At 37.5% G+C, this 24,594-nt stretch overlaps 1 protein-coding gene across 7 annotated transcripts in view; it reads right to left on the bottom strand.

Moving 5' to 3' along the window:
* igsf9b (immunoglobulin superfamily member 9B) overlaps positions 1-24,594 on the bottom strand; it is an 82,481-nt gene that overhangs the window by 32,764 nt on the left and 25,123 nt on the right. For 5 of the 7 annotated variants that reach the window (XR_004223570.1, XM_031905796.1, XM_002937983.5 and 2 more), the window contains exons 4-16: positions 22,208-22,359; positions 17,097-17,214; positions 16,784-16,925; positions 14,683-14,828; positions 13,629-13,771; positions 12,784-12,924; positions 11,882-11,998; positions 10,988-11,138; positions 9,406-9,529; positions 7,609-7,784; positions 4,573-4,799; positions 3,645-3,729; positions 1,675-1,836 (exon numbers count right to left, since the gene is read on the bottom strand). Coding sequence is in view for 6 of the 7 variants with exons in the window: in XM_031905796.1 (XP_031761656.1) it covers positions 1,675-1,836; positions 3,645-3,729; positions 4,573-4,799; positions 7,609-7,784; positions 9,406-9,529; positions 10,988-11,138; positions 11,882-11,998; positions 12,784-12,924; positions 13,629-13,771; positions 14,683-14,828; positions 16,784-16,925; positions 17,097-17,214; positions 22,208-22,359 (1,884 nt within the window). In the remaining variant the exon portion in view is untranslated. The remainder of the gene's footprint in view (positions 1-1,674; positions 1,837-3,644; positions 3,730-4,572; positions 4,800-7,608; positions 7,785-9,405; positions 9,530-10,987; positions 11,139-11,881; positions 11,999-12,783; positions 12,925-13,628; positions 13,772-14,682; positions 14,829-16,783; positions 16,926-17,096; positions 17,215-22,207; positions 22,360-24,594) is intronic. The other 2 variants (XM_031905797.1, XM_004916008.4) reach the window with 1 other exon arrangement.

Raw genomic sequence — 24,594 nt, 5'->3', positions numbered from 1 at the left:
GTGGGCGCATGCGCAGTACAGTGAAAAGCCGACTTTAATGTTTAAGTTCGGCTTTTCACTCTACTGCGCATGCGCGCGCAGCAAATCAGGAAGAAGGAAGCGCCGGCAGCTACCCCGGGCTGGTGCTGTTCCATCCTCACAGGGGCACCAGCCCGGGGTAAAAGGTAGGTGGTCAATGTCACTTGGGGGTGCCTAACATTTTGGCACCCCCAAGTGACTTTGACTTTCTTTTTCCTTTAAAGAGGCAGTTAATGGGAACAAGAACAGTTTATGAGAACAAGTTTATACACAATTTTATCTGGATCTAGAACGTATAGCAAATGTGCAAGTAGTACAATCCATTGGAAATAATGACCATAATATTATCCCATTTATTGTTTGTTGAAAAAAATAAATTTACATTGGGGCAACAAAGATCATAAATTTCAGAAAAAATTGGAAAGAGAGTTTCAAGACCCACTCAGTAGGGGTACAGATGGCTCAACTTATAAGGTTTACTCAAATTTAACGTGAACAAGGCACCACAGCCAGATGGAATACACCCTCGGGTACTGAGAGAGCTTAGTTCAGTTTTATACCAGCCAATATTTCTGATTTTCTCAGAGTCAATTTAATCTGGTATGGTACCTATGGACTGTACGAAAGGTTAAGTAATTCAAAATTTTAAAAAGGATTACAATCTCAGCCTGGCAATTATAGGCCTGTACATTTGACATCTGTAGTGGGCAAGATATTTGAAAGATATCATACATTTAAAATTATGTTCAAGATAATCACATTTTGAGCAGTAATCAGCATGGCTTTATGAAGGACCGGTCATGTCAGACAAATTTGCTTTTTATGATGAAGTGGGGCTCCACAGGGTTCTGCATTGGGCTCACTTTTATTTATGTTCTTCATGAATGACTCAGGGAAGGGTACTCTAAGTAATGTATCAGTGATTGTTGATTACACACAGATTTACACTGGATATAAAAAGACTACACTCCCCTGCAAAATTGCAGGTTTTTGTTTAAACCACACCCACTTCAAACCACACCCATGTTATCACAAGAGCGTTTAAGACCATCGCCACATTAATGGTGGTAGTGCAGCAAAAACCCAAATGGTTGGTGCTCACTGTAGGAATATCAGCCTTCATTCATATATAAAAGAATGATATTATGTCATATTAAGACATACCCTTAAATCCATATGTGAACAGGTAAACAATGTGGGCGCTTTACAGTCTGAGCCTGAGGTGTGAACAATGCAGGGACTGAAAGGTGTAAACAAAGCAGGGGATTACATGTTTAAACAATACAAGGGCTTAAAGCCTAAATCTGAGGTGTGAATAATGTAATGCAGGGGGTCAGTTAATCTTAGCACTGATACCATTTAAAGTTTATAAAAAGGTAAGCAGTCACAGCAGCCAGACAGGTGGGGTCCACACAGAGGGGTCCGCGGGCCACCAGTTGGACAGCACTGTGCTAGGGGATAATTTTGGTGTTTGTAAATAAATACAAATGTGTTTTGTGGATTTTACGCTGTTTCATGAATTTTTCTGCCGTTTCACGAATTTTTGGGCAAAGCAAAACGGGACAGATTCGCTCATCACTAATAGTGACCATTAATTACAACACTTCAACAATGTTTAGGTTAAGTTACAGAACATTATATGAGCTTAATTATTACCTTTTTTCCTTTTCATCTTCCGCTTGCGCTGCCTATTTACTACACAGGCAGCCAGTGTGCTAAACAAGATGGCAGCAGCTAGAAAACAAATGGTTGCAACAATCCCAGCAAGCACTGGCCGAGCAAAGCCCTCTTCACTCAGATCAGGAGATGGGAAGACATCTGCAGAGAGACCAAAAGAATTGTCAGCACCCATAAAAGCCACTTCAGACAAAGTTTGCATCAATATGTCAGGCTTTTTTTTTTTTGCATATTTATTTAAAATTCTAATTACCCATTGCAAGTGTAATGTGCTGAAATGTCCTAGTGTAAATACTCACATCAGCGCATTTTCCTCATACAACTGTAATAGGTAATAATGCTAATGAACTGATGTGGGATATTAGAGCAGAGGATGCAGTATCTGTCCAAGTAGAGATGCTAAATTATGTGCTGTATCTTTACAGTAGCAATTCTCCAGCCGTAGTCAATATATATGCCAAAAAATGTCATTCTCCTGTTTTAGTGAATTGCTAATGGCATGCTGCTAGTGAATAAAATTCATTAAATTTGACATTTTGTAAGTATACCCATTAATGAGATATAATATAAAGTATGTGTATAAACAGTGATTCCTGGCTTTAACCTCTGTTAGCATGCCACACTAAAAATGAGAACTATAACATGACCAACAGTAGAAACTGGAAGGTCTTACAGTATGTGGACATTCACACATGACATGGTAAACTAGAAAATGGAGCAAGTAGCCATATAGTTTAATTGATTTTCAACCCTAACAGCAATGTCTTTGCAGTTGTAAGGTTAGTTCCTGAACCCCCTTTTTCTTTTAAATCATCAATAAAAGCTGCAAATGACTTATTAGCAACAACTCAACTTGTTGCCTTTTGTTTTTAAAGAGTTGGTCAAAAATATTGCACACACTTTTGCTTCAGATGTTTTGCATCAGAGGTAAAACAGATCTTGTCTTTTTTGGAAAAAAAAAATCATTTAAGGACTTCTTTCTAAGTAAAGTGTATACCACAGATGAGATAACTGAATTACAGAAACTGACAGTCCTCACTGCTGTAGATGAGTATTCAGTAATATCAGTTCCACAAATGTCTTTGTATGACATTATTTTATTATAAATTGACATGATTTATAATAAAATATTATTATTATTAATATAAATGTTGCCAGCAAAAGTTGAGTTATTGCATTACGTTGGTTGGCCCCATCTCTTTCTATAGTTTCAGTTAAAAAAAAGGCTCAAACTATTATTATTATTATTATAATTATTAAGTATTATTTACATATATATCCTGGATTTTGTTGAATAATGGTTGAGGAATAAGAAAGGCACTCTTTTGACCACCAGAGGGCACAGTGGTAAAGCCAAATATATTCATAAAGGACAAATAATGTCTGGCACTGTTACTGAAGTCACCATATATACAGTTCTATATCCTAAATTATATAATAAGCATGGCAAAGCAATTCTTGTTTCAAAATATTTTCAAGTTTACCACAGCAGATCTTTGTAAATTGGTCCCTAATAAAGGGTATCACTTGGCTCCTCACCAAGATGTAGTTTACTGAGAAATGAAGAAGTAGCAGAAGCTATCTTCAGTCCATATGGCCTGAAAACCAGTTTACCTATCACAATGTTTAGATGGGCTACATCCTCTGTTCTTCATTCAAGATCAGTCTTTCCTTACTGAGTACTTTATTGAGCCAATATGAACCACAAGTGGTTTGGTTCAATCACAAAGGAAGCATTTTTCAAGAAATACACGCTGAAGGCCATTTTATGATACCCAAACAAGCAAACATAAATGAGGAAACTTTTTCAAGGGTGCCGATTTATGAAGAAATCTTCAAGTGGGTCTTATAAATACAAGGAACTGGAATTGTATTTAAGAAAAAAAATTCCTGCCACATTTCTAGTCAGTGTTAAAAAAGGAAAGTTCTGAGTGTGAGAGTACAGATACCTGAGCTAGACACTCCAGCAATGTTACTGGGCTCACTGATCAGATCCTGCATGACTGCCAGTACACGGAATTCATACCAAGTGTCCTGGGAAGAGAGAATGAACAATGCATTTTCAGCCTACAAATACAATGGACAGATGCAAACTTGCATCCAGACCAACATAAGGATTAGAATACAGATAAAACAATACAGCTGATTTTGGTTTAATTGCAAATATAGTCTATATTGGGTTGGTTAAATCCAATATAATCTAATATAAGCTTTATATTTGTAGGGTGGTAGGGAGGGTAGCATATACATAACATAAGCCAGATTTACATAGGAATTATCTAGTTGCGGCTTATTAAAATTAGATTATAGCCTTTTTAATTACTCTATAGAAGCTAGTTGAAATTACAAGAAGAAAAAAAATCTGTACTGAACCACTAATTTATCAAAAAGGGGAGTCTTGGTAAATGGAATGGAAACATTATGAAATGTAATTCAAAATCTGATGTAATTATGAGTTAATTATTAGAAATAAAATAAAACTGTTATTTAGTAAACTGAAAAGCATTGAAGGCAGTTTTAAAGAAATTATTTATATCGTATAATAATATAGTAAGTCTTTTCCCCCTTTCAACCAGAAGCCATGTAACTGGCCGTAGCCACTGCCTAAGAAGGATTCCATTTCAGTTTTTCAAATATTGTTCCAATATGAAGTTTTAGTGATACATTTACAAAAATAGTCACTGTATTGTTATACATTTAAGCCCTGCTAAAATAGCTTTGAATATCTGGCATGACAATTTTTTTAAACTACTTTCTTTTTTTCAAGCACTATAAAGGAGAGCAGTTTTGTAAAGAAAGGACTATATTTTACATTACTTAAACACTTCAGTCTCTGAAATCTTAAATGTTACAGAGAAATTAAGATTACTGTTCTACCTGGGATAGTTCCTTTGCTAGGATTTCTGTGTCACTGCCTAGGATGGAGTCATCCAGAATTTCCCACCTCTCTGCCAAGCGGAACTCCATGATGTAACGATCCAATGGAAAGCTGTGATTGGATGGAGGGAGCCAGGAAAGAAGCACTCCCTGCTGAGTTCTATTGGCTGTCAGGCAGCGGGGTGAGGTCAAAACCAGAAGAGGCTCAGGGGTTGTAAGAGGAAAGGCTTTTTAGAAAGATCAAAACAATTCTATTATGGGAAGGCTAAAATATCAGCGGACATTGCAAGTAATAGTATTCTGCATGTATATGTATGTATATATATGAGATTTTATACTTTCCTACAATATTTGCATATGTAGAATTATATAAACAAATCTCTCTAAATTAAAGATCTTAATTGTGGATATTATTTACTAACCAGGCAAAGAGACATTTTTATTATGAAGGAATAACATCAGTTTTTTATAATTAGCAAGCATTTTATTGCTGAGTATTACGCTGATGAACAAAAGGATGTGCATTTAATTGATATACTGAGGCATTTACCACAGCAAGACTAACATTACTTATCTTGGAAGGGCTATGTAAGGGCTATGGTACAAAGAGTTTTATTAGTGTTGTCCATGTCTCACTGGCTAAATTGGAAGATGCCACAATCACTCCACGGCCCAAGATTATAAAACTCAGACAGATGCATCTCTGAGTGATGATCCCAGGTGTATGTAAATTACACCTCTCGTAAGTCTCTTATTAATTCTTACAAAGTTCAGAAGTGTTCTATTACTTATACTAAATCAATATTAAACTTTTTTTTTGCATGTTTATGATAAAGGGTGAACAACCTGCTGATTGTAAAGTGATAAAAGCAAAGGAGCTTTGCTTTTCTTGTTGAAACTTAATTAGTGCATGGAATATCTATTGTAGAAAGCTACTAACATATAAAAGATATATATAATGAAGGTTGTAGCTAAGAACAAAAACAAATTGCATTGATAAGCTGCTTACATTTTAGTATTAGCGCTAAAAAATAAACATTTACTAATAAACACATTTTTGCTTCTGTCTGGGCCCCAAGATATAATTACAGTTTGCCACATAAAGTGCCTGCCCAGGAATAAACAAGATTTCAGATTGCACTAATAGGAAATAGCCATGTATTACCATCTATCCTAAACCTGAGAGACATTGAAAAATTATCTAACAGCTTTTTGCAGTCTCTGTATTTTTAATATTAGGAGTAAAAGATGTTTCCCTTTCTCATGAGTTGTACAATCTTATTAGAAAATTCTATGATAACTCAAGTTATCACCACCATGATATTTTACATGGTAGTAGTTTAACCAGATGAGAATAGTTTATTTCTCTCATGTTCATCATTCACACTATGCTTTAATTCCAGTATCCATAGGTATTGTTAATATTCTGGCAATGTTATAATTACTGTGATTGTTGACATGACTCTGACAGCTACATTTTACTATAAACTGTTCCATGGCACTGATATTAGCAAGACCATCTTTCTCCAAAAAAAGGTCATTAGTTCTTTCTATACATTCATGAAGAGATGCCCAGACTGCACCCTCAAATTGCATGCTGTGACAGACTGCAGGACATTGTAATTAATGGCTGCTAGCAGCAAACAGCAAACCCAGGGTTCCCTGTGTGGTCACAAACGAAATGGTGGATCTAAAAATGAACTGATGTAAAAGTACTAACTGAGATATTAAAAGTTTTAGACTTATAACCTTGAGACACATATACCAAAAGACATATATAATGCATATATACCTTTGGTTGTTCTACAGAGGCTGATTTTAACTCTAGCTTATAGCAATAAATAAGACAGAGCATTCTTTTAAAGGTAAGACAGCATGCAATAGCCCTACAATTTAAAGTGGCATGCAAAACAAAAAACATGTTAAGCTACTAGATGTGTAATAGCATGTGTGAATTGTCCCTGTTTCCCTATAAATTTAAATGGATAAGACATGGTTGATTCAGGTCAGATCTGCCCAGGAAACTCTAAAGTCATCATGCAATGTACTAGTAGTGCAGTCAAACATACTATCTGACAAAATGTTATATAATATGGCAATGCAGAGTATACTAAAAAAGTATGTTGCTCATTATTTACTTCACAAAGCAAAACAACATTAAAGCAATGCTGAAGCTAATGCAGAGCATCAATTATTAGATAGCACTGTTTTATCAAAACAAAGTATACTGAGGACACAGATACAGTATTACAAATACCTGATGTGCAAACTGTACCCTGCTCAAGCAGACAAACTCACTACAGCAGCAGGCTTCAAGTTAGACTGATTTTCCGAATATCGGATTTTAGGATTGATCTTTTTTTTTTTGGTTCCTTAGGTATTAAGTCAAGTATTTGTTAATGTTGTCACAAGCATTGGAAGGGGAATTGGAAAAAAAAGGTGGAAATACATGGCCCAGTGCTTTCACAGAAAAATGCTTCATTTGCTCCCAGGCTATTTCGAAAAGGCTCTTTCTTGTGGTATACTGTGTAACAGTAAGACATGTTAAAAATTATATTTCCTGCAACAGTTTACTTTACAATAAACAACATCAGCTGGACCAGAGTTATCCTTCTAAAGAAAATCTGAATGTATTGGCTATTATGAACATAGTGGAACCAAGATATGCAGAATAAAAGACATATTTGTACCTGCGTATACCTTTATTTGTTCTGCACTGGTTTATATCATACCAATAAATCAGCCAAAACATTTTTTTTCAGGTTAAGACAGAATGCAATAGCCCTGCAATTTTACATCCAAAACAGAAATTTTTGTGTAGTGCACACTGCACACATAATAGTATTGGTTGTACGTTTATAAATTTGTTTAACAAATTTACCATTTGCCCATCCATATTTAACAGAGCCAAAGCATTACAAAGCCAGAAAACCATAATTAATACGCAGATGTGGTTTAAGAAATGTTGCATATCAAATACAATAATATTCTTTATCTCTCCCAAACAATAGCTCTTTTCAAGTTTTTCCCACTGACCTAGAGTCCTTAGTGTGACAACCTCACTGAAGGAGCTAGTTCCTAGTTTGTTCTGTGCAAGGACGCTGAATTGGTACTCTGTCTCTGGGTCCAAAGAGTCTACAAGAAGAAAAGATGATCCACTGGGAACAGGCATGGAGACCCAGTCATGAGGACCAAACTGGGCACGCTTTATCCTTCAGAAAAAGCAAATATAGAGAAATGGCACATCATAGGAGAAAAAAGAGCATAAACATGTGTACTGCATAGCAAAGGTCCAATAGCATTGATCATTATTGGTATTAAAATGAAGTTAGCACATACTAAAGTAACTAATAAGCAAGAAAATGTTAAGTTTTACCATACAGTCATATACATATATCAAAAAGTTCAGTCTTATGGAATGCAAGCATGGTTAATGGGAGAATTTCATCTTTACCTTGCTGAATGAATAGCTACAATTTTGAATACACAGCCACTCTTCTAAACATAGACAAGACAACAAAACTGCTAGCTCTGAGACTATAGATTCCAGTACTTCATCAGTACTCCAGCCTACTACAGGCCTCACTGTGTACTGTGTAATGCCCTACTTTATATGTATTGAATTCTGAATAAGGTGCTTCATTTAATAAACATGTTTCATAAATATATATTTCACTCTTCCTTTTCTTTGAGCTCTATTTAGTCCAGGGTAATACCAAAAGTGCATTATTATTATTATTATTTTTATACCAACTGATATGAAATCAGCACTTTATACTTTACAGAGTTTCTTCAAATGCATTATGAATATTGAATCAAACATTACATTAGAAACATTTAAAATGGATAGGTGATAACAGCTAATGGCTTTTAATGACTACATGTCTAATTGCTATATCAGACATAAACATAACATAATTGTGCTGTATTCTGTATTCCTGAATTACTGATGCTCTCTGCGGGAGCACTTTTAAAGGTTCAGTTTAGTCCCACAAACTACTAACTTAACCGTATGCATCTGTTTTTTGCACTTTGTAACCTACCCTGCACTTGTAAATTAACCCTATCGGATTTCTTCGAACAAGCAAGTTCACTGCACGTAGACTAACTCTGCTACAATATTTTGGCTCTGGCCCATTCCACTAAGCTTGACATCTCTGAAAAAAATCTGTAGACATTGTCTAAAACAACAAATGCTTACCTATTCCACCATCTCTTTTGAGGGACCACTAAAATTGTCCTTTTTTACACATCATTTATTGAATATTGGGAGATGGTTGTACATAGGGTGAACAGCTACATTGCCTTTTTTACACATAATTAATGGGGTACTGACTGAAATACAGCCAAAAGTAATATTATGATTGACAATGTAATGATGAATGGAACAATATGAGTGAACAAAGTAACAACACACAAGCATCAATCAAATAAAAACTACTAATTACTATAATTCAGTTAATACAATTATTTTGTTAGAGCTACACTAACATTATGAAATAGCGAAATACTGGCAATTAATGATATTCAATGCAACTTTTCACATTCTGTTAATTAGGCGCATACAAACACAAATTTCTAAGAGCAGCATTCTCTTAAAAATATATAGCATACATAGCATTCCAAATAAACCTGTATATCTATCAAGAAGATATACGTGTATAAACACATATTCACACAACCAAGTGCAAAGAGACATATAGATCACTTTCTATATGTTTTGTGGGTTATCTAGGGGTCATAATAAGACACTTTGGCAGAAATGATAAACACCGCACAAGAAAGACAGTGGTGGAAAAAGAAGAAGCTGCAAAGCATGCTGGGGTGACTCACAGAGCGCCATACCAAACTGAAAATGTCTGCTCGAATCCTCCATCGTACCCTGCTTCCCAAGAAACATTTGCTGTGTTCATGGACACCACAACTCTAACGTTGGATGGAGCATGAGGGCTGGTGCCTGGAACCAGATAACCAGTTGTAATTATATATTTAAACCATGCATAAAAACATTTTATGTTACAAGATTTTGTCAACTTTTAACTCTATAAACGAAAAAGGATTAATTCGGAAAGGAAATTATTATGGCAAGATATTATAATAGAAGAAATGAAAATGTTGTAAATGCACACTTTAGAAATCTTGTTGTGATCAAATACAATGCATGTTATTTTAAGGAGAAGGAAAGGCTAAGTCACTTGGGGGTGCTAAAATGTTAAGCACCCAAGTGACTTTAATCGTTTACCTTGTACCCCGGGCTGGTGCCCCTGTTAGGAGAAAACAGCACCAGCCCGGGGTACCTGGAGCGATGCGCTTCCTTCTTCCGCCTGCGTTTCGCTAAGACTAACACAATAGGCGCATGCGCAGTAGAGTGAAAAGCCGACTTCTCTGTTAAAGTTCGGCTTTTCACTCTACTGCGCATGCGCGCGAGCGATACAGGAAGGAGGAAGCGCTGCAGGTACCCCGGGCACCAGCCCGGGGTAAAAGGTATGCGATTCAAGTCACTTGGGGGTGCCTAACATTTTGGCACCCCCAAGTGACTTTGCCTTTCCTTCTCCTTTAAGATAGACCTACTGTTATACTTGTGGAATAACATATCCTGTACTAGGGACCAGTATGGTGCTCAGTATGCATTTCTTTCATGGCCACATTTGTCTAACATTTAAAATAGTGATGCAGGTGATTTCTTATCCAGAAACCTGATATCCAGAAAGCTCTAAATTACAGGAAGGCCATCTTCCATATAGTCCATTTTAAGCACTTTTTTATTTACCCCGGGCTGGTGCTGTTTTACTATAAAACATATGGTAACTCACCTGCATGAATCCATATAGTCTGCAAAACAATCCTATTGAGTTTATTTAATGTTCAAATTATTTTTAATAGATTTAAGATATTCATGATCAAAGCACAGGTATGGGATCCATTATCTGGAAACCTGTTATCCAGAAAGTTTCAAATTGCAGGAAGGTCATTGCCCATAGATTCCATTATAACCAAATAATTCTAATTTTTAAAAGTAATTGCCCTTTTCTCTGTAATACTAAAACAGTACATTATACTTGATGGTAACTAAGCTATAATTAATCCTTGCTGGAAGCACAATTGGGTTTAATTGATGTTTCAATGATTTTTAATAGACTTAAAATATGTAGATCCAAATTACAGAAAGATCCCTTAATACCACAGGTCTTGAGAATTCTTGATAACAGGTCCCATACCTGTAAAAGGAAACATCTCTTTTCCAGAAAACTTCAAGTCCTAAGCATTTCGCATAACAGATTACTGAACCCATATTGTGGTATTGTGGTATTGTGGTATTCACGCTCTCTGTATGCTTTATATGACATATTTCATATTAATAAATGTTTGGAACAATGAATTAAAAAAGTGACTGATGGAGCAGGGTCTTCCTTACCAATAACAGTGAGGTGAGCGCTGGCAGTGATACTTGTTACAACATTACTAGCCACACATTCCCATTCCCCATGGTCTTCTTTACTGAGAGATCTAAATTGCAAGGAGCCACTAGGCAGCACACTGTGCTTACTGAAAGAGGGCCTTCCAACCTGAAAGAGATTTACAGTGTGAAGTGGCTTAGTAAATAATACAAATCTTCAACAACAAATATAGGATAAATTGGCAAATCTGTTAAGCACTGTGCAATGTTTCAACCCTTAATAGACAATTCAATCCAAAATATAATTTTTTGGCTAATAAAAAAAAACATATTCTAAGCAACTTTGCAATATTCATTACAAATTTGCAATGTTTTTTTTACATATTTGTATATATCATTGCTATTAGAAGTAGTGTTTGACGATCCTTTTCTATCCTTTGCCCTGGTGGCTCTGGCATTTGAAACAATAATACACAAGCCAGCAGACTGCTTTAATGGTTTGAAAACAGTTAAAAAGACAGGTGTAAGTGTATTAAGTCAAAAAGGATTATTTTATATTATAAAATGGTATGTGAATCTGGGCATGAAGCATTAGTGTCAGATATGTAGTTTAATTAATTATATAGCTTCATTCATCCATTCTTTTGTGCAGTGTGCTTTGTTGTTGCCACATTTGTTGCTTTTTTATTTCTAAATCTTTGTATTGTTGTGTGCAGACAGAATCCATTCTATAAATATTGTCAATTAATGGTCATGTCATGTCATAACTCTTTAAGGAGAACCCCCTTACACCACCAACTAATCATTTTTGTATACAGAAAGAAAATTAAATCCTATGCAACTTTCAAGTACATATCAATGACAAATTTACAATTAAATAAAATAATTGTTTCATTGTGTATTGGAGAATACCTTTCTCCATGAAATGGAAGGAAAAGGATCTCCTGCAGCTGCACAAGGAATCAGCAGCTCCCTCCCGGCTTCCTGTCTATACTCCCAGCCGGGCAGCACCGTGAAATAGGGCGGGTCCTAACCAAAAGAAATCAAATTTCCATCACCAAACAATCTAACATGTAATGATCATCCATGCCTCTCCATTAGATGCAGGCAGAAAATGCATGCTCTTCAGTGTTCAGTTTTAATGAAAATGCATTATATGTGGATCTTTTCAGTGCCACATTTTATAATTACTGTAAGAATGTATCAGATGGGTCCAAAAGTATTATACAATTTGAGAACATATGGGTCATTTACAACAGAGCCTTCTCCAGTGTTGCAGAATTCGCTGTGGTCCATTTTGGAGAACAGTAACCCGCACCTGCCCAATGAATACAATGTTGCCTGTGTTCGACAGTGACAATTATTATTAATTATTATTTAAAGTTCATCTTTTTAGTATTATCTAGGCTGCAATATGGAATAGGGCAATATTTTTGCATAAATTTCATAGCAGGCTCCAACTTTAAAGATGATATTTAGAAAAATAGTACCATAAGAACAGCGTTTTTGCTATGCTTAAATCCTGACTGTGATCACTGACATCAATTCACTGTAAAATGATTGATTTTAAATAAATGAAGAAGGGGCACAAAAGTACGCCCCTCAGTACCATAAAGTACCAATGTCCAGGGTCTTGGCTGTGCTCTGAACTTAGCGTCTGACTGGCATTTACAGAGCTTAACATCAGTGAGCACATTAAATACATAAACAATAAAATACATATAGATGAATGACCCTATATTCTATTAGTTAATACTGCGGAATTGTCTGAACTGAAATATACAGTATGTATTTAGTGGAACTAGTCTTCTAACCTTCAGCAGCAGCCGTGCAGGAGGGGATTGGCCCATGGTCCCCAACGCATTATAAGGCACACAGGTGTAAGTGCCCAGCAATTCTTCCGTAGCCTCCTCAACGTGAATTGTTCCATCATCCAAAAGCTTCCAGCCAGAAAACTGCATGAGGAAACAACTAAAGGTGAACAGAATAGTATCTTGCAACTATCTTTTAAGTTTTGTAAACTTCCTAAACAGACTGGGTCTCAACTGGTCACACACCAATGCCTTCTTTATGCAAAGAATCTGGATTGCAGAATACACTAACTTAGAGAGGGACTGTCAGAAAACATACTCTCATACTCTCACATACTCTCAGAAAAAACTCTCATCTGTACTGCAGATTTTTATAAAAGCTGTTTCACAAAGTCTCTGTTGTTTGTTCTTTTCATTTTAGATATTTAACCCATATTTAAGATATAAACCCATCATTTTTAACTGAACATGGTCAGGCTATAAACCACATATTAATTTTAACCCATTACATAAAAATAAATCTATTTGCAAGAAAGGTTTATTTAGCAACCACTATACTAAATTGGGTTGAAACAGCTTATTATCATCAAGCCTTTTCATTATTTTATCACCATTAAGGATAATGGCACACAATACAGTTTATCAAAAATACCTCTACATTGGTGCCAGTGCAAATCACAGACAGTGAAATATATAATATAGCCACTATAAAAGGCAGTAAAAGGCAATTTTTGGCAATGGCATGACCCACATGTTTCATTGGCACCGATTTACACTGACACCAAAAAGAAAAACCAACATTATACTGGTTCTATTGCAGGCAGATAAGCATACACTCTCCTTCCTACCTTATCAATCCTCAGAGGCCGACCATCCTTATTCCATTTCACAAAGGTGACAGGTGGTACAGCTTCTACAGGGCAGCGGATATGACCATGAATACCGACTGGGACATATATTACAGGTGGCATGTTTACTACACGGGCAGGATCTAAGATTATAGGAAAACGAAGATGAAATGAGAAGTAATTTGTACATTTGCAAAACAATTACTTATTGGGCCTGCAGTACCCTTCTGTATCAGTGACATAACCTGGACAAAATATTAAGAAATTAAAAGAAATTTCTTTAAGTTGAAGTGTTTTTGGTGAATAAAACTTGTTTCCGATATATAAGAACTTCTTTTAGGGTAACACAATGTAAAATTATTTTACACTGCATCTTTTCACTTGCCTTCTACAGAAATACAGTAACCACAAGTCTATATTTTATAGCAGCTTGGTCACCATGTCAGTATATATACAGTGGATATATAAAGCCTACACACCCCTGGTAAAATGTCATGTTCCTGTGCTGTACAAAAATGAGACAAAGATAAATCATTTCAGAACTTTTTCCACCTTTAATGTGACCTATAAACTGTACCACTCCATTGAAAAACAAACTGAAATCTTTTTGGTGTAGGGAAGAAAACCAAAAAAACTAATAAGAAATCACATTCAAAATCATGTTAAATAGAAGTCAGCATACACCTGCCATCATTTAAAGTGCCTCTGATTAACCACAAATAATTATGAATATATTATGAAATAATATAATATGATAACTGAAAGGTGTGTTACATGCAACTAACTGTGGGCAGAGTGTGGGACTGCAATAGCACGTGCGGACATACATGTGCCCATACTGTATGTTTTTACCATGAACTATGAACTAGCGGTGCAAATACATAATATGATGAGCTCGCTCATCCGTTCATTTAAAATAGTCGCTGGGCCGACAATTAAGTTCCATATCAAAACAAAATCTAAGCATGTATGAGATTATCATAAGCAGTCCTATCTACTCAAGACCTTCAAATAAACAAACACGGACAGTGACAGTGCTCTTAGTGTAACTTACACTGGACAGTTAGATATGCTGATGCAGATGGGGAGCGCCCCAAGCTATTGCTAGGCACACAGGTGTATTTCCCAGCATCCTCTGGTTTCACTCTGAATATAATAAGTGTTCCATCGATCAGAATGCGAACCCTCAACTTCAGGTCACTATGTGACAAGAAGAAAAATTAAGAAAAAACAGACTTAGTAACACCACTATTAATATATTAAATCAGATAGAAAGATGGGATGTAATTGAACAAAAAACAAATGTTTTTCTTTGCAAACATTTAAACAAATCAAAAAATTACTTAATTACCTTCTGGGGAAAGTAGGTACACCCTTGCTTCCTATACCTATATTTCCCAATTTGGCAGAAACAGCATAAAGCATGCATGTCTTACAATTATCTACTTATGTCTGACATCTCTGATATCCCACTCCTCCATGCAGAATGGTTTCAGCAGTGCAGTGTTTGAGGGGTTTCTTGCATGCACAGACAATTTAAAAATGTCATATTTTATGATAGTGAGCTGCCCAGGCTCTGATGCAGTAATGCGGCCCAAATCATAACAGCTGGTATCAGGTTCTATTGGTGAAATGCAGTCATATAACTCTCTGTTTGCCTCATCTGTCCAGATAACTATGATCCAGATTGGTAATATATCTAAATCCCATTCCATCCTGGCAGGAAATATAAACCTCCTTTTAAAGGATTTTTCAATCTAGGCATGGTGATACCACACACTTCAGCAACAAAAAAGCAAACTAAACTAAATGCACTTGATTCTAATTTTTGATATTTGGGCTACTGATAAATGTAGGAGTATACTTAAGTTGCTTCGCTTTTATGCATTTATTTAAATTACACAATGGACTACAAAATATAACTGGTCCATAAAAATTGTATTGTATTATTATATCACCTTTAGCTAACTGCTAACTGTTTTGCCTTACTATAGAAGTTATCAAGTTGTGCAGAGATATTAGCTAATCTCTTTTGAGAAATCAAGCATTATTACAGGTACATTAAAGAAGAACTAAAACCTATCTCCCACCCTCTTCAACTGTGCGTGTTATTAATCAAATAGAGGATCACTCAAAGTCAAGCCTGCTGCGCAACTCTGCAATTTTTTAAAGGAGGTACACATAGAGAGATGTTTTTACAACTAACTGGTGGTGCAAGGGGGGTGCAGGGAGGTGGCCGCTGGAATAAGCCCAGGGGAGGAAGAGTTTTAGTTTTCTTTAATATAGTCTTCTCCTTACTTTGAACAGGGCAAAATAAAGTACATATTTTGTGCTTTAGGTACATAAAATCCATTACATCAGAATACAACTGTATGACAAAAAGTCTGCCCAAAATTCACTTGCGGGCTGCTGCAAAGTCATTCCTTTGTAACCCAGGCTGGGGCTCGGCTGGGGCTCCTCTTTGCTAAAAACGCATTGGCCAGGGGTATGTGCTTAAGAACCCCACAATACAATGTACTTTTTCTTATCAGTGGTGCCTTCCTGGGGACACCCAAAGGCACCACAATAATAAGAACATGGAGGTGTGAGGCTCCTAATCATATGACCCAGGCTGGTGTGTTTTTTTTTAGCAAAGAGGAGCTCTAGCCCAGAGGAACCAAGTTAGTGAGTCTTTTCACTGGGGGGGGGGGTGACTAACAGATTGGCACTACCCTGTGAATTTAGGTTTCCCTGTCCTTTAATAAAAATGCTAAAAGTTTTATAGCTAAATGTAGCTGCAATTAAAAGCAAAATGTTTTTATCTCTTTTCGGTCTTTGACCTCACTACTGGTTATGACTTTTGAAACAATATAGCAGAAGTCAGTTCTGCTCCAGGTCTGTTAGGCTGGCTTCTTCAGGAGTCAGAACCAGAAGTACAGATAGAGAAAGATACATGTGCTTTCAATAACATATTTTACAAATGACTTCAAACGCATGTCAATTAGTGTGCACTGGAAAGCTGTTTAGAATTACAATTTCTTTTATTAACTGAGTTTTATGGTAAATGAAACCATTAAAAACCCACATTTTAAGTAGATTTTGACTGGGGAAAAATAAGTTAGCAAATACTAATTTTAAATTTAATTGTGGAAAATAAACCACACTCCTGCACTTACTTCTTGAAGAAAACATTCTCTTCCTGCCAGTACCAGGTGTATGTAAGGTTCCCTGGATACGCTTCAGCCTGGCATGTGAACAGAGCATCTTGGGAAATGTTAACCGTAATGTTCTCGGGAGGGGAAACAATGAAGGGCGACCCTGGGGACAGAAACAAACATTACCTCAGCTGCCTAATATTGCTTCTGTTGTCACCTGGAGTCCAGTCAGAGAGGGTAGAGCGAGAGGGAGCACAGAGATGCTTTGTATACAGAAGGAAAAAGAACATCCGAGTTCATATGAAAAGGTGATGGAAGGGAAGAAATTGCATACCTTGTACAAGTAGCCGTGTGCTGTGAACTGCTTCTCCCTGAATGCTGGTAGCTCGGCACATGTATGATCCCCTATCTTCACGTCCAATGGATGAAATGGTCAAACTTCCGTCGCTCAGCTTCACAGAAGAAAATCAAAGCCAGGTCACTTGCTTTACAACTCAATAGGCAGACCCTTATAAGTAAACACTAAAGCAGCCACTCCAACACCAGAACAACATACAAAATCTACCACTAGCCAAGGAGGAATCATTATAAACATTTTCAGGACAGTTTATTAGTTTGTATTTGTACTTAAGGGGAAAAAAAGTGCAAAATTATTACCAAATAACATATATTAATGGGAAAACTGCTTAAAAGATTTATGGTGCTATGGTATACAATTAACTGCCTATACAAAGCTGTAAAATCATCATAAGTTCCCTGAACTGTGGAAACTACAACCCACTTAATTAGGCACCTGCTCTCCATGATTAAGTAAAAGTAGTTTTAGGATACAGATATGGGATCTCTTATCCAGAAACGAGATATCCAGAAAACTCTGAATTATTTTAATCAGGATGTGCCATTGCATAGCAGAAAAATTGCCATTTTAAAGGCTGTCCTAGATTATAACATTCTCTGCACTCTAATACAAACCAAGGGCACACACACTTGCAAAACTACTTTAGAAAATGAATGGACAGAGATCTGCATTTTACTCCCTCACTCCTTCCTGCTGCTCCAGTTGTATTGTTTCATGTTGGTGATCTATAAAATATATGATGGTTAAGTATTCATTCTGATGGAATAATTTTCTTTTAATGATTTCCCTTTAACCTGTACAGCTTTGAGATTCCTTATCTGGAAACATGTTATCAAAAAAGATCTGAATTACAGGAAGGCCATTATCCTTAGACTCCATTTTAAACAAATAATTCTAATTTTTAAAAATAATTTCCTAAACAGTATCTTGTGCTGCTTAAGCTGCATGAATTCAAATTGGTGGCAAAACAATCCTATTGGGTTGATTTCATAGTTAAATTATTTTTAGTACAAGGATACCCCCCCCCCCCCCCCCCCAGGATATCCCAATGTTACAGGTTCAGGGCAAGGAATAAAAGAAGGACCCTCCCCGGATGTGAGCTCACCAGACTTTCAGCGAGCTGGAGGAGCAGGAGCCGACGGCATCCCTCCCTCCCTAAGTGGTTGGAATCAATAGTAGCAGTGGGGGGGGTGGGGTCGACTTTGAGCCCCAGAGGAAATTAAAAAGGTGCAGTTGGTAAAGTGAGTGGGTAACAGGGTAGATGGATGATGGAGATGGATAATCCAGAATGGGACTTGGATAGTAGACAGGACACAGGCTACGAGCCTGGGCTCAGAGTCAGACCTCTTTGGAGGATATAAGTTATTTGACTGCTGTTTAATGTTTTGATTTACAAATGATTTAATATAAGTTATGGTTGTTTATATATATATATATATATATATAATTGCTGATTTATATTAAATAATTTGCAGTAAAAAACTGCGGCCTTCTCTCCCCAATTAAGTTGTCCTTTGTTTTATTGTGGTAACGGGGAGATTAAAGGGGCATAACAGGCTCGATGCTGCATTAGTCATGACAAGGAATATTACAGGTTTTCTATTCTATTCATCTAAAACGAATGCTGAAACGTGGAATCTGTTGCAGGTACTCAAACGTATATAACTTATATTCAACATTACTGAAAATAAGAGGGGAATTGTTATTGCTATAAGGGCCCTGGCACATGTCACCCACAAAAAATCTGAGCTACTGCAGGTGACAAAACACCCCTAGTTTCCTTTTAACTGGTGATTTCTATTTCTGCAGCATTTCCCGAGAGGCTTCAGAGAGTAGCTTAAGGCTACTTCAGAAAGAAGAAGAAGGTGCATAAGTCTTCCCACTGGTGATTTACATTACTGCAGGTGGGAAGTAAACTAGGGACACTGGCATATGGTACATGCACAACTGTGGTTGAGTTCTGTCCCCCTAAAAGTGAACAAATGTCAATCTGCTAAGTATATGGACATGTTACCAATACATATTTACCGTATTTCTGGCTTTTCACTTGGCCTGATACAATATGAATATTGGATGGGAATTAAAGAGTTTGCCAAAATCCCAACAAGAATTGAGAAGCTCTTAGCTGGATACAAAAAACTGTGATCTGTGCAAAAAGGGGTTAACTAACAATTACTTACTAGAGTGTCCAAACTTTAACACAGCCCACATATACTATTTTATTTGTTCCTATGTTGTAAAGTTTGTGAAATGAAATGTTAACTGCATTTGCAAATATGTTTTTTTCATACATTGATTCCTGTAGTAGTTGTATTCTACTTTTCTTTTACAGTTAACTTAATTTGTAGTTTGGCAACTGGTGTCCAATTGCAAATTCAAAAGAGACTTGAACATGTAAAGGTAAACAAAGGTCCACAACAGGATGGTATTGATCCCTAGGTATTAAAAAAGCTTAGCACTGTGTTTGCCAAACCTCTCTACTTCAGGATTCATTAAGGTCAGGCATGGTGCCGAGACACTGGCGAATTGCTAATGTGGTGCCATTATTCAAAAAGGGATCCCATTCCCAGCCTGAAAACTATAGGCCTGTTAGTCTGACATTAGTGGTAAGAAAGCTTTTGGAAGGGGAAATATGGGAAAGAATACTTGAATACATTGCAAGTCACAATACTATGTTTGTTAGAGCATGGTTTTATGTGTAACAGATCTTGCCAGACTAATTTAATTGCCTTTTATGAGGAGGTGAGCAGGAACCTCTATGCTGGGATGCCAGTGGATGCCATCTACTTCTTTCTATAGCATTTTATACAGTACCACACAGAAAGTTAATGATAAAATTGAGTAATATTGGCCTGAATATTTGTAATGAGACAGAGAAGTGACTGAGGGATAGATTGCAAAGAGTGGTGGTAAACGGAACATTTTCTAATTAGACCAGTGTTGTTAGTGGAGTACTGCAGGGGTCTGTCCTTGTTCCCTTGATTTTTAACTTGTTTATTAATGACCTGGAGGTGGGTACTGAAAGTACATTTGCTTATGATACTAAATTATGCAAGACTAAAAGTCTCATGCAGGATGCGGACACTTTGCAGAGCAATTTAAAAAAATTGGAAAACTGGGCAGCAAAATGGAAAATGGGGTAGGAATACTTTTAATGGTAGTGTGTTGGAGGTATCCTTAATTGAAAAGGATCTGGGGATTTTTGTAGATAACAACTAATTCCAGGCAATGTTATTCAGTGGCTACTAAAGCAAATAAAGTGCTGTCTTGCATAAAAAAGGTCATTGACTCAAGGGATGAGAACATAATTTTGCCTCTTTATAGGTCTCTGGTAAGGCCTCACCTTGAGTATGCGGTGCAGTTTTGGGCTCCAGTCCTTAAGAAGCATATTAATGAGCTGCAGAAAGTGCAGAGACATGCAACTTAACTGGTAAGTGGTATGGAAGTATACGCTATGATGTTAGACTATAAAGGTTGGGGTTGTTTTTTTTCTGAAAAAAAACGCTTGCAAGGGGACATGATTACTCTGTACAAGTACATTAGAGGGAATTATAGACAGATTGGGGGTGTTCTTTTTTCCCATAAAAATTATCAGCACACCAGAGGCCACCTCTTTAGATTAGAGGAACGGAACTTTCATTTGAAGCAGTGTAGGTGGTTTTTCACGGTGAGGGCAGTGAGGTTGTAGAATGCCCTTCCTAGTAATGTTGTAATGGTAGATTCTGTTAATGCCTTTAAGAGGGGCTTGGATGATTTATTGAACAAGCCTTATTGATTCAAGGCTACTGGGATACTAAAGTCTGCAATTAGTATCAATGTTGGTATAGATAGTTTATGTACAGTATGTGAGTGTATAGATAGGTTTAAGTGTGCTGGAGTTCACTTGGAGGGGTTGAACTTGAAGGACTTTGGTCTTTTTCAACTCAACTTAACTACGTAACTATGTAACTAGCCCGGGGTTTAAGGTAAGAGATTACAATCACTGGAGGGTGCCTAACATTTAACCGATCGTACCTTTCCTTTTTCTTTTAACACTACATTGCTGCACATTGTTATGTGAATGTGATTATTGTTAAGCCCACTGTTAGATGCAGCCCATCTCCTATAATTGTGGCTAAAGTTTTGGACATTAGGAAAGCAGGAGCTCTTGGTGAATCCTTTAATACAGTGCTGTCCAACTTCTGTTGTACCGAGGGCCGGAATTTTTCCGACCTACGTGGTGGAGGGCCGATAATGGAAGCCAGTTTTGACCACTCCCCTTTTTGAAACCGCACCCACTTAAAACCACACCCATGTTATCACATCACCATACCCATATTAATGGTTGTAGTACAGCAAAAACCTGCCATACTCTGCCACCCTACCCTGCCTGCCCTACCCTGCCTGTGTGTGCCATACTCTGCCTTCCCTACCCTGCCTGCGTGTGCCATACTTTCACTGTGTGTGCCATTCTTGGCTGGTTTGTGCCAAACTTGGCCTGTGTGTGCCACACTCTGCCTTCCCTACCCTGCCTGTGTGTGAACACAGGCAGGGTAGGGAAGGCAGAGTGCTTGCCCTATGCTGCCTGTGTGTATGGCACACACAGGCAGCCTACAGTGACACAATGCTGGCACTGCTCCTACAGTCTGCACAATAACTATATATTAAAAAAACTTTTTAATTGCAGTACCACCTCAGTATATGTTCTTTTTGTAGTGTGCAGGGATTATTTGTGGGTTTCTACTGCTCCTGAGGTGTGAACAGGGGAACAATGGGGGTGATTACAGCCTGAGCCTGAGGTGTGAACACTGTAGGGGGTGAACAATGCAGAGATTAAAAGGTGTGAACAACACATATTTAAACAATACAGCCTGATTACAGCCTGAATCTGAGGTGAGAACCATGCAGGGGGGGGCAGTTAATCTCAGTACTGATACCATTTAAAGCTTACACAAGAGTAAGCCATCAAAGCAGCCAGACAGGTGGGGGGCCACACAGAGGGGGGTCGCGGGCCGCCAGTTGGACAGCACTGCTTTAATACATAGCAAATAGCTGCTCAAAGGAAATAAATCAATACTTCTAAGCCAAAATAAAGTTAGGAATCTTACCTGATATTTTGATGTTCGTCCCAGAAACTCTCCTTCTCGCAGCCAAGAAACGGTTGGTTTGGGATTACCAAAAGCAGTACAAGTTAGTGTGATACTGCTTCCCTCCTTCACCTCTAGGTACTGAGGGGGGGTTTCTGTGAATGTGGGAGGTGCTGAAGAGGCAGAGGTATAAAGAGAGGAAGATAGAGACACATGAGGACAGAGAATGGCTGCTCAGGGTCTAGAGAACTAAAAATTAAAATAAAAAAGAAGCCAAGATTGGTGGCAACTACAAGATACAGAGGGTCATTAGAAAGGGAAAGAGCAGCAGGAAACATGAGACAAAATCACCAGAAACTGAGAGTGATAGGAACCAATATAGTCAGAAAAAGGAGGGGGCAGGTAAAAGAAAGAAACAAAGTGATAGCGTGAGAGGCACATACAATAATAAGTCTAAGGGACAGATAGATACAAACATAGGCACTAAATAATCAAAAAATGAAACCAACTTAAAGAAATCCTTAGGAACCAGGTTCAAGAAGTCATCTGCCAGGTTGTACTAAGCATTGTTAATTATTTCAGTATTTTGATTTACTGTATAGCTTATTTTTATGGCCACTTCCCATTACTTCCTAAACTATCAATGTTTACATGCTCTACCGCTAAGGGCATAGAATTAGTGTGTTTGCAATTAAGGAGCAGTTTGGAAGGATAATGTTTTCTATACATACAATTCAATCATAATACATAGTGTAGCACTGTGACTAAATATGTTAAAGAAACACAACAATATGAACAATAATCTGCTAATAACTTGCAGTGTTGCACAGGACCCTAGTAGCAAACAAATGAACTGAGCATTTTACACTCATCCAAAACTGAGAGGGTTAAGGACACACTTGCACTTCATCAATGTTTAGTATATCTGGTCCAGAGACTCACTTGGGATTGCCACAAAAGGGTAACAGATAATATGAAAGCAGTTAAAGACAGTAAAATGTATGAGCAAGATAAAGAAAACAATTTTGACAATGGTATCTCTGTACGGCAAGGATCAGCAGATGCAAATATGATAAGATGCACAAGCATACGTTTTGCCTCCAGAAAACATAGGAAAATACCAAAATACTCGGTGGAAAGCAACAAACATACATATATAATTAATTTAAATACCCTATAAACTCTAGCTACGGTATGTTTGTTGATCTTTCTATGATCATCATACTCCTCATAATACTGGCCTTACCAATACTTTTCTACCAAATCCTTTCTTATTTGCTCAACCCTAATAAACTGTATCTTATTTTTTTTCCTCCCTTCTATATACAGTGGCTTGCAAAAGTATTCGGCCCCCTTGAACTTTTCCACATTTTGTCACATTACAGCCACAAACATGAATCAATTTTATTGGAATTCCACGTGAAAGACCAATACAAAGTGGTGTACACATAAGAAGTGGAACGAAAATCATACATGATTCCAAACATTTTTTACAAATAAATAACTGCAAAGTGGGGTGTGCGTAATTATTCAGACCCCTGAGTCAATACTTTGTAGAACCACCTTTTGCTGCAATTACAGCTGCCAGTCTTTTAGGGTATGTCTCTACCAGCTTTGCACATCTAGAGACTGAAATCCTTGCCCATTCTTCTTTGCAAAACAGCTCCAGCTCAGTCAGATTAGATGGACAGCGTTTGTGAACAGCAGTTTTCAGATCTTGCCACAGATTCTCGATTGGATTTAGATCTGGACTTTGACTGGTCCATTCTAACACATGGATATGTTTTGTTTTAAGCCATTCCATTGTTGCCCTGACTTTATGTTTAGGGTCGTTGTCCTGCTGGAAGGTGAACCTCCGCCCCAGTCTTTTGCAGACTCCAAGAGGTTTTCTTCCAAGATTGCCCTGTATTTGGCTCCATCCATCTTCCCATCAACTCTGACCAGCTTCCCTGTCCCTGCTGAAGAGAAGCACCCCCAGAGCATGATGCTGCCACCACCATATTTGACAGTGGGGATGGTGTGTTCAGAGTGATGTGCAGTGTTAGTTTTCCGCCACACATAGCGTTTTGCATTTTGGCCAAAAAGTTCCATTTTGGTCTCATCTGACCAGAGCACCTTCTTCCACATGTTTGCTGTGTCCCCCACATGGCTTGTGGCAAACTGCAAACGGGACTTCTTATGGTTTTCTGTTAACAATGGCTTTCTTCTTGCCACTCTTCCATAAAGGCCAACTTTGAGCAGTGCACGACTAATAGTTGTCCTATGGACAGATTCCCCCACCTGAGCTGTAGATCTCTGCAGCTCGTCCAGAGTCACCATGGGCCTCTTGGCTGCATTTCTGATCAGCGCTCTCCTTGTTCGGCCTGTGAGTTTAGGTGGACGGCCTTGTCTTGGTAGGTTTACAGTTG

The sequence above is a fragment of the Xenopus tropicalis genome, chromosome 7 (assembly GCF_000004195.4).
Source record: "Xenopus tropicalis strain Nigerian chromosome 7, UCB_Xtro_10.0, whole genome shotgun sequence".
In the NCBI taxonomy this organism is placed as follows: domain Eukaryota; kingdom Metazoa; phylum Chordata; class Amphibia; order Anura; family Pipidae; genus Xenopus; species Xenopus tropicalis.
The sequence above is the reverse complement of the archived record's forward strand: the minus strand, read 5'-3'. Positions and strand labels throughout refer to the sequence as shown.